The sequence below is a fragment of the Bombyx mori genome, chromosome 17, assembly GCF_030269925.1.
Source record: "Bombyx mori chromosome 17, ASM3026992v2".
NCBI lineage: Eukaryota > Metazoa > Arthropoda > Insecta > Lepidoptera > Bombycidae > Bombyx > Bombyx mori.
Window position 1 is genome coordinate 11,222,799 of NC_085123.1, and position 13,501 is coordinate 11,236,299.

At 44.5% G+C, this 13,501-nt stretch overlaps 1 protein-coding gene across 2 annotated transcripts in view; it reads right to left on the reverse strand.

Moving 5' to 3' along the window:
• Positions 1–7,434: 7,434 nt before the first annotated feature.
• Positions 7,435–13,501, reverse strand: part of LOC101744910 (voltage-dependent T-type calcium channel subunit alpha-1G) — a 187,666-nt gene continuing 181,599 nt past the window's right edge. For both annotated transcript variants that reach the window (XM_062673401.1, XM_062673402.1), the window contains exons 32-36: positions 13,277–13,495; positions 12,375–12,567; positions 11,289–11,858; positions 10,968–11,197; positions 7,435–10,893 (exon numbers count right to left, since the gene is read on the reverse strand). In XM_062673401.1, coding sequence (XP_062529385.1) covers positions 10,114–10,893; positions 10,968–11,197; positions 11,289–11,858; positions 12,375–12,567; positions 13,277–13,495 — 1,992 coding nt within the window. In that variant the 3' untranslated portion in view covers positions 7,435–10,113. The remainder of the gene's footprint in view (positions 10,894–10,967; positions 11,198–11,288; positions 11,859–12,374; positions 12,568–13,276; positions 13,496–13,501) is intronic.

Below are 13,501 nucleotides of genomic sequence, written 5' to 3' on the forward strand. Positions count from 1 at the left end.
ACCGTGGGCGTCCGCGACTGCGGAGCGGGCGGAGAGATCAAACCGAATATATCGGTGATCTGACAGCGTCTCCGCCCCCTCCAAAACCCTCCAGTCGCGGATACGGCGCGCGATGGCCGGGCTCGCAAAAGTAACGTCCACAATGGACTCGCCCTGCCACCGCACGCACGTCGCAACCGACCCTCTATTCAACAAACAGAGGCCGGCCGCGTTCGCCCACCTCTCCAGTAGCCTACCCCGAGCGTCCGAGCGGGGGGAGCCCCATGCGACAGACTTCGCATTGAGGTCCCCCGCGAGAATCACTGGACGAGGAGCGAGCCGGCGAGCAATCGCCCCGATCCTGCCCAGGAAATGCCCGAACTCGACGGTAGGCCTGTTCGGAGAGAAGTATGCCCCGATCACGACGGTTCCTTCCAGCTGCACTGCGACGAACCCTTGGCCCCTGGTCACCATCGCCAGGGGGGGGATCGCCGCGTCTCTTCTTATGACTATGGCCGCCAGGCCGCCATCGTCCCCAAACCAGCAATCATTTGCCGGGGGAACGAAGTACGGCTCGGCGACCACAGCCACATCTATGGACCACTCCGCCATGCTCTGAGACAGCATGTCCTGAGCTCTGGCGGAGTGGTTAAGGTTTCCTTGGAGGAAGCGATAGGTGCGGTCCATTACTGTTGGACCACATCCATCGCCCCCTCCCCTTCACCGCTGCCCCCGCTCTCCGGCACCGGCGCCGCAACGGGGATTACAACGTTGGCCAGTGCTCCTCTGGCCAACCTTCTCTTTTGCCGGCGCTTTGATTTCCGGCGCCGGTTTCGTTCGGTGTTATCACCGGACGGGAAACACGCCTTGCCTCCCGCCCGGTGGTTTGCCCTGCGCCCGGCCGCAGCGCACAGAGCGCAGTGCGGGGCGGCCGTGCAGGACGCCGCTTTGTGGCCCGGTTGGCCGCAACGGAAGCACAGACCGCTGCGGTCAACTGAGCTGGTGCACCTAGCGAGGCCGTGCCCCGTGCTGAAGCATCGGAGGCATCGCCAGGCACGTGGTTCTTGGAGACGCACGTGGGCCGCTATCCAGCCCACGCGCAGTCTCCCCGGATCCCCCGTCGATCTTCCCGGTGGAGGGGTGGCCAAAGAAGTGGCCGCCTCCACAGGGCAGCGCGCCCACGCCGACCTGGCCCCGGAGTACCCTGAGCGAAGTTCGCCCACGGTCACGCTTTCCGGGGCACATCCCCCCTGGGCGGCTATTGCGGCTGCCACCTCCTCCTTGGTGGCGCAGTCGTCCAGGCCGGTGACCCTAATCTCGGCCATCCTCACCGGCCTGTGCACGCGCACCTCTTCCTCCGGCAACGCCACGCGGAGCGTCGCCACTAGTTTGTCCGCGATGCCAGAACTATCGGCACCGGGACATTCCAGCAGCTTCGCCCCATTGGCGGTATGCCGGAAGCGTAGACCTTCCTCTGCCCCGATTTCTGTCAGGTTTACGGCTGCGCGCGCCCGGGCCATCACCTCATTGTAGGTGAGGCCCTTTTCGGCGGCGCCCGGCAGCAAAGTCACTACCACGGCAGCTGACCCCGCTGCGCGCGGCTTCTTCTTTCTGTTTTTCTTCTTGCTAGCGGCCGGTGCTCGACCCTCGCGGGGAGCAGCCACGGCCGCCAGCGCTGTATTTCGGGCTGCAGCGGTCGGCGCTCGACCCTCTTGGGGAGCTGCCAGAGCTGCTGTCTGTCGCCGTGCTTTGGTACCCCGCTTCACCACTTCTGTCCAGCCCTCGTCCATGCTTGACGGGGGAGGAGGAAGGGGCCGAGGCTGTGGTTGGGATCTCGGGGCGGGATTCTTGGCTCCCGCACCTCTGATATTCTGGTTCCGGCCTCCACGTCGTGCCACCCTCGCGGATGGGGTAGAAGTGGAGGTCGGCTGCGCGGCCCAGTCCCGTATGGCGGTCGTGGCTTTTGGTGCCGGGACGCAATTTCCGGAACCATTCGAGGAGCGGAGCATCTCCTCGAGGCCAGCAAAGTGTTTGCGGACCTCATCCGCCACCGCCCGCGAGATGCAGGCCACCATTTCTTCTCTGCTTGGCGGCTCCGCAGGCCTGGGCCGCGACAGCGCCGGCCACTCGTCTACCATCCTCGCCAGTGGCGAGCGGATGTCTTCAGCCTGCGCTGGTGCAGGCCTTAACCTTCCTCTCTGCATGGACGCAGGGATGGCCGATATTTGGGGAGGCGGCGCAGGCCTTAACTCAACCCTCCGCGGGGGGTGAGGGAGTGCGGGAGTAGGCACTCGTGAAACAGGGGCCACAGAAGTGGGCGCTGGCATGGGCGCCGCCACACTCATCACAGCTCGTGAGGGCACGCTGGTGTCCATCTTCCTCGCGGGGGGCCCAGAGTGTGCCAGCGCAGGCATCGGCGACAAGGGAGTCCCATCTCGCAAGACCTGGGAGTCCTCCAGAATGCGACTCTCCCTGGAGTCAAGCTGCCCGACGAGTTTGGACAGGGTGGGGATCAGCTTTGTCCTAACCATAGCGGCTCCCTCCCGGAGCCTTTTCCTGTAGCTGCTGCCTGGCTCAGCGCCCTTGGCAGCCACAGTCGACAGCAGCTTCGCCAGATTGACCAGCGCAAGGTCGAGGTCGCGGAATGCCTCGTCCCCGCTAGCCAGGGACGCGGCCGACGTCGACATCGATTCCACCGACGTCGCTGGTGACACTGCGCCTCTCCTCCTTACTGGTGGCCGCTGGGGAGCGGGCATCGTGTCTTTCGTTGTGGCAGGCCCCGCAACCACCGGAGCCACCTCCTCGATGGCCATCGTCTTTTCCGGCACCTCGATGCTGGAAGATGACGCGCCGCCGTCGTCGGACGTTGTTAGTGGGGTCTTCCTTCGCCCCCTCTTTTTCCCTACCGATGGTCTGGTGGGGTTGATCGCACCCGACTCGCTGGCGAGCGCAGAGCGCATCAAGCCGGCGATCGGGGAGCGCCTCGGTTCGACGGGAATTTCGCTGCCCGTCGCACAGCCTCCTTCATCCTGGCAATTGTTGCCCCCCCCAGAATACGTGGGGCAGCGTGCTTCCACTGAGGTAGAAGCACGGAGGGATTCTCCGCCCGACTCGCGGGCGGTACCCTCCTGGGGTACTAACTTTGTACAATTGTCCATCATCATGAAATTTCTTTTTTTATTAACCAGGGGTTTGGTCCCCTGGGATCTATGACACCCTCGGGACTGGAAACCCTCCAGCCATACATCCCATCGCCGGGTGTCGAGCTTGGGATTGGGGCATTTTTGAAGAGGTTTGCGTCCTCGCGGCTCCGACCAGTAAAGGCAGGAGCCCCCGTTCCCCATGACTGGGGTTTACGGTTTGGCCGACGGTGGCCGAAGCCTGTCCGTCGCCCACAACGCGGTGTGGAGCCACGCCGGCGAGCCGGTACCTTCCATATCTGGAAGGCTTTCCCCTGTAGCCAAAGCCGGGGACATGGCAACCCGCAGCCGGAAGACACCAAAGTGCCGCCGGCTCATCAGGCTCCCGAGAGCCAACCCCTCATCCCCTAAATGCCACACTTTGCCAGTGCAAAGGGGGTGGGGAGAGGGTCCCTCACTCTCTCTCAAGCATCCCCCGCAGAACGCGGAGGCGGCTGCGGAGAGCTGGGCGCAGTTCTCTTGGTCGCGGCGTCCCACACAGATTCCTCTGCACGCGATTTTAGGGACGCACGCTTAAGCCCCACCGCCACGACAAGGCGGAACTACATTCGGTGGGGTTTTATTATAGTAGTTGAATCTATAAATATGGGAAACAAAGTCTCTATGTTCCCTGTAGACTCGAAAATAACTGGACCGATTTCTATGAAATTTCCAGGAAATCTTCCGATTTTCTTATCGGATGATCCCGTGAAATTTGGAGCTATCGCATCAAAGATTGCATTAAAGATTTGTACCCTTTCTGTATACTGTTTAAAAGTTTTACGTCATCCACGTACTGATCAGACCTTGTGCTGACAGACTTGTACTTTTCCAAAGCTTCAACAACTTTTTGGCAGCAAAAACACTTAATACCCGCGAGACCGTACAGAATGCTTTTGATGAGTTTGTTAGCTCTCGTACCCTTGACTTCTTCAAGAAGGGCATTGGAAAATTACCACCTTGAGACGCGACGTCAAAGTATCAAATTAATTCGAAATAAAAATTAATTTCGATTCATGGCTAACGATGATCACACCTTTCTTCAAATCGGTCGCGTCTCCCTCATTATATTTAGGCTAAAAATGGATTTTTTTATTTGATAAAGCATATTACGTATTATGTTCTGAAATAATAAAATACGCTTTGTGTATTTAGGCAATTTTTTTTTAGAATTGAAACTTTTTACCACCATCCCGCCTATTTACTGGTGGTAGGACCTCATGTGAGTCCGCACGGGTAGGTACCAGGTACCACCATCTCGCCTATTTCTGCCGTGAAGCAGTAATGCGTTTCGGCTTGAAGGGTGGGGCAGCCGTTGTAACTATCTGAGACCTTAGAACTTATATCTCAAGGTGGGTGGCGCATTTGCATTGTAAATGTCTATAGGCTCTAGTAACCACTTAACACCAGGTGGGCTGTGAGCTCTTCTACCCATCTAAGCAATAAATAAAAAAAGTAAAAAGTAGTAGTAAGTAACAGACAGTTTCCGTTTTTTTTATGTCTTGTATATAAACTGAATACCATACCTAAGTGACCAGCCGGTTACTTTTATGGTCGTTTGATTTAATTAACACACACAAACTACTTTTTAAACGTTTGAAAACGTTTAATCCGCAGTATTTTAAAAATGCATTCGACGCAAAAAGCGTGCGCTGAAAGGTAACGAACAAAATCTTTTCGACGTTCAATATTGAAATCATATAGTCGTGCATTTTTTATTCGGACTGTTGCTGGAAAAGCTCACGAGCGGAGTGCAGTTCGGCAGTTCGACAGTTTGTTTGCGTAGCTCCACCCATCATTTTTGCTTTTAGCTGAAAAAAATAGCGATCCCTATTATTTTTTTTTTTTTTTTTGTTTATTTTACGCCAATAGCTGCTATTAGGCAAAGGATAAAGTTGTTTATTATATTAAAAATGCTTTATTATCGAAAGCATTATTATTATGGTTCGTTAACACGAGCGAATTTATGATAAATAATAATAATAATAATAGTATTGCGTTTCGGTTTGAAAGGTGGGGCAGCCGTTGTAACTATACTTGAGACTTTAGAGCTTATATCTCAAGGTGGGTGGCACATTTACGTTGTAGATGTCGATGGGCTCCAGTAACTACTTAACACCAGGTGAGCTGTGAGCTCGTTCAACCATCTAAGCAATAAAAAAAAGCCCAATTTGACATATATGTAACTACGAAAATTTTATTAAAATTGGTTTAGTTAGAATAAAGATTAGCGTATGCATCATAAAGAATATAATTTTATAATTTACCTACTTATTTAAATACTAACATGCCATTCTGCTGAATTGATGGAGAGGGTTAACTCGCTAGCTAGCTTTTTACTGGTGGTAGGACCTCTTGTGAGTCCGCGCGGATGGGTATCACGACCCTGCCTATTACTGCCGTGAAGCAGTAATGCATTTCGGTTTGAAGGGTGGGGCAGCCGTTGTAACTATACTTGAGACTTTAGAGCTTATATCTCAAGGTGGGTGGCACATTTACGTTGTAGATGTCGATGGGCTCCAGTAACTACTTAACACCAGGTGGGCTGTGAGCTCATCCACCCATCTAAGCAGTGAAAAAAATTTGCCCTAAATGATATCTATGCAACTGGAAAATTAATTAAAATTGGTGTAGCTACAATAAAGATTAGCGTATGCGTCATAAAGTATATAATTATATAATTTACTTTTTTAAAAACTAACATGCTATTCTGCTGAATTTTTGGAGAGAGCTAACTTTATAGTTGACAAACAAACACAGCTTAGTACTGCGAATGAGATACAAAATATGTCTCAACTTTATCCAGTACGTTTTTATGTAAAACTTTTAATATAGGTCAGGCGGGCTCCGGACAGGCGCGTCTGACAGAGATTGAACAAAATTAGAGTTATGAAAACAAGGATTTCTTTCCATGTTGCTACCAAAGCGAAGTTACAATCACATTCAACTTACAAGGTTTTGGAACGAAGTTCCTTATGGGACGATGCGGAGGGTTACCCTAACCGGGAAAAAACGTCCGTAACGTAAGATTTTTATTAGTAATGCACACAGTGAACGACTTAACTTTGTAATAACGTACAAAAAATAACATATTTTTTTATTATTCATTGATCACGATCTCAGAGCGTTCGTTTGCGCAATACACTACTAACTCATGCAAACACCCGTGAATGAAGTGTACCACAATAAGTTCGCACGTTACCGAATGACCGTGGGTTGTTGCGAAACCTCCAGTTTTATGTTCTTTATACCTCGAATAGAAATTAAAATTAAAATTTTTATAATAAGGAACTTCGTTCCTCCTATCCGGTGTCCCAAGACACCACACATATTTTTTTTTGCGACGAACTGCTTAAGACATCAGTTTCTCTTTCAATTAGTGTACAGGCAGTCTGCTTTATTATGTTTAATAAGGTATTTATCAGATACGTTCACTTCCGACTCACTTTAACGAAGATCTCATAGATTACCTGTAAGATGCGATAATACCGCGATCCATATTTTTTTGAACAAGGGCTATAAAAATAAGAAGATAAAGGGCCCCTCAAAATTCGTTAACAGGTATTATGTTGATGAGATTGTAAGCGCCTGCTAACAAGAGAAAATGCTCGTTAAGATTGTAGCCGAAGTCAATTCTATACGCTTGTTACCTTCCCCGTTTTCCCCCTGTCTCCACGGCTCTAGGAATCGCTTATATTAGCAGCGCGATCGTGACTCATTAGCATAAAGTGCACTGTCTAAATGATATATTGCGGGTTCGAGCTTGGGCATGAACCGAAGTTTTTAGTAATTTAAGAATGTCATAATTAAGACGTATCGTGAATATGTTGGGTAGCACTTAGAGATTTTAGGCTATGAACAATATTATATTTTTGAAGCGACAGCAGAATTGAAAACAGTTGTTCATTAAAAACATCTTATAAGCGGTCAATATATAATCATACTAGCTTTTGCCCGCGACTCCACGTGGAATAGTTACTTTGGCATAACGCTATATTTTACCCCCCACTTCATTTACGTAGAAAGTGAAAATATTTTTGAATTATAGAATATAAAGGAGCTGTTTAAGCCCCTATTTTGAAACATTATTTATTGGTGCTTTACTTATATTGATCTTACCCTGATGCTATATAGGCTTCCTCAATAAATAGGGCTATCTAACACTGAAAGAATTTTTCAAATCGGACCAGTAGTTCCTAATGCACGTTCAAACAAACAAACTCTTCAGCTTTATAATATTATTAGTATAGATAAAAGGGTTTAAATGAAAGACAGATTTTAGTTTAAACTTTTATTCTTTCAACCTAACATGATGAAACTTTCGTAACTTGACAGATCACCAGCTAATACAACAGATGTACTCAACTATGAACATTGTTCATACCACTTAAAACAAGTAAACGATCAGTACTGAAAAAAAACTCATCATTATCACGTAGCTTATCATTTTTATCACGAAAATACTGTATACTTAAATTACTAAATTCCATTCAATCAATTCTTTTGTATGACGACGAAATCATAATATCTAAGGACTGTTTTTTTATTCTCTAAAATACAGATTTATTTAGACTAATTTTGTAATTCTGAATCGTTTTTTTTTTTCAAGTTAAAAATGGCGAATACGTTAAATGGAAGACGCTGTACAGAAAAGATAAGTTTTAATGGAAGAAGAAGCACAAAGAATAATAAGCTAACTTGATTACCGAAGTCACTATAGAAGCGATGGAAGCAATGTAACGAAGGAACAAAGGCATTAATATTAAATAGTACAAGTTCGTAATGCAAGGTTCACTGAATTGAAAGCGGAACAGTTTGTAGTACCTATTCGGAATGCTTAGTCGACAAGTTGAAAATGGTACAAAATAGAGATACTGCTCATAAAATCATGTGCGATAGCTCATTGGATCCGGAATGACGCCTAGGAAAATTTGCTAAAAGCGTGTACTATTAGCACATAAAAAAATTGCAAAAGTTATAAGCAATTAAAGATGAAAAAAAATGGCATTTCGTTTTACGCCAATATTTCATAAACTATTAATATTTGAAAAATTTAAAAAAAAGATTCTCAAAGAGGAGGAAATTTCCAATAAAAAACTCCTAGCTCCCGGAACTCTATCTCCATTATTTATAATTTTAATTTAACGCTGAAAATAGGTCTACCAAATTTTGTACCATTTTCAACTTGCCGACTGGACTAGATGGAGTTAATTCCGTTTCGAGGGAAACCGTCTTACGTTATATAAACTTTCAAATAGCACACACAACAAAAACTTAATAAGTTTCAACAAGATTCAATTTTGTAACTATCCACCGACTCTAACTACAGTATACATTTAAATTTCAGAAGCCTAATCAAGTTTAATCCATCGAGCTAACACGTTAGAAATAGGGAAGGCACAGTTGAAGTATAAAATTTATTGCTGACTTTCTTAACTAAGTACTTTTCCATTATCGTAACTAGGAGTTTGAAAGTAGTTTTTTTTTTTTGTAATAAACCTAGTTCTAATCGCTCTGAATATGCTTTCAAATATGTTGTTTCTCTCAACGGCTATATATCAGATGTATTCAGTATTAATATCGAAGAGTTTTAAAGAAAGTCAAAAGCGATATAAAAGAAAAAGGAATTACAAAAAATTGCCAACGTATTCTTTTCATAGAATAGTCGTTGTTTATTTGGCACTGCTCACGTCGATTCACATTAGATTAGTGAGTACTGATTTTTCAATCGTCAGATAAAAGTTAACGATCAAGATAATTATAATCCGACTGAACTTCAATGCATCCAGTTCAATTGTTTTAGTTCGTCCAATAATAATTTTTCATTTGTATCCATTGTACTTTATTTTTAGAATCACTTTTATCTGACAACGAAATGAGAGTCCTAAAATTAAATTATTATTTCGACCACAATGAAAACGAACAGTAATTATGTAACTCAAACTTGCACTACGAGTCTACTGTCTATGCTTATGTGCGTTTTACCAGTTAAAAATCTATTTTATCTGTAAGAAAATATGATTTATTCATTGAGAAAATAGTTTGTAATACATTTTGAAAGAGTTCGCAAACGATTGGTTCCGTCTTAAACACATTATATTGACGAAATTCTAACTAGTAACAACAATCTACGAGGCTACACAGTCGTTCACTAATGTTTTAACATGATTATAATAATATAACTAAATACTCAAAATTAATAAAGATTTTGTCTACAAATCGTTGGATTACATTTAAAGTTACTACCATAATTCAATGATTCGAAACCCGTGCTTAGTATTAAAATAAAACTAACACTCAAATTGACGCTCAATATATCTATACGATTCAACATCTGCACGTAAAATCTACGTAAAACCTAATTTCGTTACGTTATACTAAAAACGAAATTTTTCGTTGAGGTCTTAATGGAAATACTCACTGATTGAATATTGAACATAATCGATAAAACTTTAACAGTAAGCACCGTCCTAATAATAAAATTACGTAGTGAACTTCAGCTCACGTAGAAAAAGTCCCACCACAACAAATTGACTAGTTCTAAGCCCTATCTACACAGTTTTATACACTCTTAACTTTATTAAAGTCTCTTCAGAAGTCTTCGAACCGACCGCAACTGGTTAAGATGAGAAGGTTGAATCGGAAATCACTAAGGAACTAAATAGTGTAGTACCTGACACGAAAATGACAAAGCATCACCATACTTAAATCGGTTGAAACAAGAATGCATTGGCACAATTTATATTCACATCAAATGTACAATGTTTAACAAACACTTTTGGCATTTTTGTGCAACCGAGTTCAATGTTCGACCGTATCAAGAACGTTCCAGAAGTGACAGGGTAGAGTAAAATATCGGAAGATAGAGAAGGAAGAGAAGCTTCATCTGGGATGCGATTATGTATCGCGTCTAGATGTAGACTTCATGGTGTAGCAGCGGCCGGCCGCGCCTGCACTAAGAACCACGCTCTGACAGTTCGACTGCTTCCTCCACGTCGGGCCGTCCCGTGTCGATCTTCCGCCTCTCCGCGATCACTATACGTATCTTTTCCTCCTCGCTTATAAGTCGGTCGATAGCTTCGGGAACCGCTTGGTTCTGTTGGTTGGGAGATCGCAATGAAGTACACGCGACGGCAGACTCTGTTGATGACCTTCGTTTGGGTCCGCTGAGTCGGACGCTCTGCCGTGTAGTAGGAACGGACAAAAGCGCGGGTCGCAAAAGTCTGGCTTCTTCTCCGCGAAGAGAGTTTCGTTTGTCAACCCTCTGCCTTCGATTTTGGGCAAAGGAGTCTCGTCTCGGAGGGCTACCGGGCTCTAATTCTTCGATGTCGTCAGCGTCGATGAATCTAGCGTCTTCTTCGTAGAGGGCGGCAGGTGGCTCAGATGCAGAGTCCTGTCGGCGGCGCCCGAAGGCGTGTGGCGAGAGGGAGGCTCGGCGCGGGGGGAGCCCAGTAGGGGAGAGGCCGGGGAGGAGCGCGTGGTGCGAGTGCATCGTGCGGCGGCGTCGGGCCGGTGACGGCAGCGGCTGCTTCGGCTCGCTGTATGTAAAGTTTGCGGGAAGGGATGGTACCTTGTTCAGTGGCCGTGGTGGGGATACACATTCCTCTAGGGCTCGGCACAGCGCTCGGTCTTCTTCGTCGTCGGCTTCCCGTTCCAATTCGCGCTCGAGCTCAACGTCCATGTCGATTTCATCTTCCATTTGTTTGTGGGATTCTTCTAGGTGTTTCATTAGGACCTAAAAATTTTAAACATTCATTCAATAACGATTAGTTACGAATTTGTAAGTTTGAAAATAGTTAATAATCTTACAGCCACGACAACGTTGACGAGTACAAACTGTGCCATAAGCACGAATACTACGAAAAATATAGGTGCGATTATTGTAGACACGCAGCAGTTGCGAACGCAGTCCACTGAACTGTCGCAATCTTCCCGCAGAGTATCTTTCATTATACCATTCCAGTTATCGCCCGTCGCTACACGGAATAATGTTAAAAATGCCATTCCAAAATTGGCAAAGTGGGCATGTTCTCCAAGACCTAAAATTTATATTTTGTTTTAATTCTCATGTGATGAAAATAGTTTTTTTTTGTAGTGAGAGTAATACTTAATGTTGTAATTCTCACAAACCTTGGCACGGTATTTCATCGGAACATTCTAGTCTGCCAAATAGTTCTACTCCCAGTGCCGCAAATATGAAGAACAGCAGAAAAAACAACAGGCCCAGGTTTCCAACTTGCGGTAACGCTTGCATTACTGTATCTAGAAGGGCCCTAATACCCTTCGCCATCTTCAATAACTTCAAAACTCTTGCGATCCTCAAAACTCGCATAACTCTCATTATAGTAGGATTTATTGGAATTATATTCGTCTCTAATTCTTCTAAAACTATACCGACAATTGACAATATTACGATTATCACGTCCAATTGGTTCCATTTGTCTTTTAGATATATTTTAAATCCCAGCGCAACGAGTTTCATTACTGCTTCTAATATGAAGACAGCAGTGAAAAAATAATTGAATATCTTCAAAGCGTATTGCAATGCCGGCGGCATTTTGTAGTACTCTATAGCCATTGTGACTACGTTAAGACCAATCACACCAGCAATGGCTAAATCGAAGTATTTTGAAGTCACAACATTGTGAACAAACAGTCGTGTTTGAGAATAGTCTGCATAATATGGTCTTTGATGCATTTCTGGAATGAAAGAGTTTAAAGGTAAAAAAAAAAGAATAAAGATCTACACGACCTTTGGCTAATCGATTGTTAAGTAATTAGTAGAGCTTAAATATCACAAAGTAACTACGCCTAATAATTCCATTTTCAAATCTTCCCTTCATATGCATGATTTCTTTCCGGACACAATAGATGGGATGGTGGTGCCAAACCATGCTAACTGATGACTCAACGCCACTACGTAAGACGCAAATTATATTTCCTTTCTATTTACGTGACCAGTTGTTCCTCGTCCTAGCATAACACTACTCCATATATTCCTAGGATGCCAGCACGAGTAGATATCACCAGACTGCTTAATTCCACCGCGAAGCAGTTATTGTTTGAAAGTTACTTGGACTTGACTTCTCAAGAAGAGTGAGCGTATTCAAGTTGTGACGTCTATGATGATTGCATTGAAAGAGTTGCAGCGCCCGATAGCGTATACTAAAAAATAGACAAATTAAGAAAAGAATATTAAATTAATTTGAAACTCACTTCGTCTTTTCTTTTCCATCTGCAGAGCTCGTTTGGCGGCTCTCCTAACACGTTCTTCTTTTTCTTGTTCCTCTCTACATCTGTGGAAGTTCTCTACCACAACCCCCACGAACATGTTCAAAACGAAGAATCCGACTAAGAGTATAAATGCAATGAAGTAGAGGAGACGCCATTCCGAGTAGTTTACTATTGGCTGTTTGAAGAAAATAAAAATCATGGAATAAATATTACTGTTATAGCATCCCTACATAGTATAAAACAAAGTCGCTTTCTCTGTCCCTATATCCCTATGTATGCTTAAATCTTTAAAACTGCGCAACGGATTTTGATGTGGTTTTTTTTAATAGATAGAGTTATTGAAGGTTTATATGTATAATAACATCCATTAAATAGTGGAAAAATCAATAATAAATAAGTTTCCGAAGCGAAGCGAGGGCGGGTCGCTAGTACTTTATATGCTTTATATGAGTTTTATAAGAGTTTGTTGCAGTCCACTTAAATGGCTAGATGGAGCCGATAGATATTGTGAATGTCATCAACTACATCGAGATATGAGGTCGAAGACTTAATTATTATGTGTAACTGCTGTATTATGTATAAAGTCATGACTGTTTCGCGGCAAAAATAGTCAAGATGCCGGTTCCGGACGAACTCATAATTTGTCCGATTAGTGTATACTAGTTTTTCAAGTAGTGGAATCATATATTTAATCTCAAATATAGACCATACTACTAAAATTAATAAGCAATTGAATTAACGAAAATTAAAAACAAAAAAAAGCGATGTCTATTTAGCGACAACTATGCTTGAGCACTTCAGGAAATACTGCATTTTATATTTTGTGTTTTAAGTATTTAAATTTAGCTTCAAGTTGTATGTAATTCTTAAGTTTTTATAATTACCTGTTGATCAACACCAACAGCGTCAAGGCCAGTATACATTATGTTCACCCAACCGTCCCTTGAGCTCAATACGAACAATGACATCAAAGCTTTGCCAAGATCATCGAAATTGTACTTCCTATTGACCCACACATTTCCTTCAATGGCCAGACAGTCGGTTTTGTTCTTAACGTTCTTTATATTCGCGCCTTCGCAATAGAAGAACGCTCCTTTGAACAGCTGAAA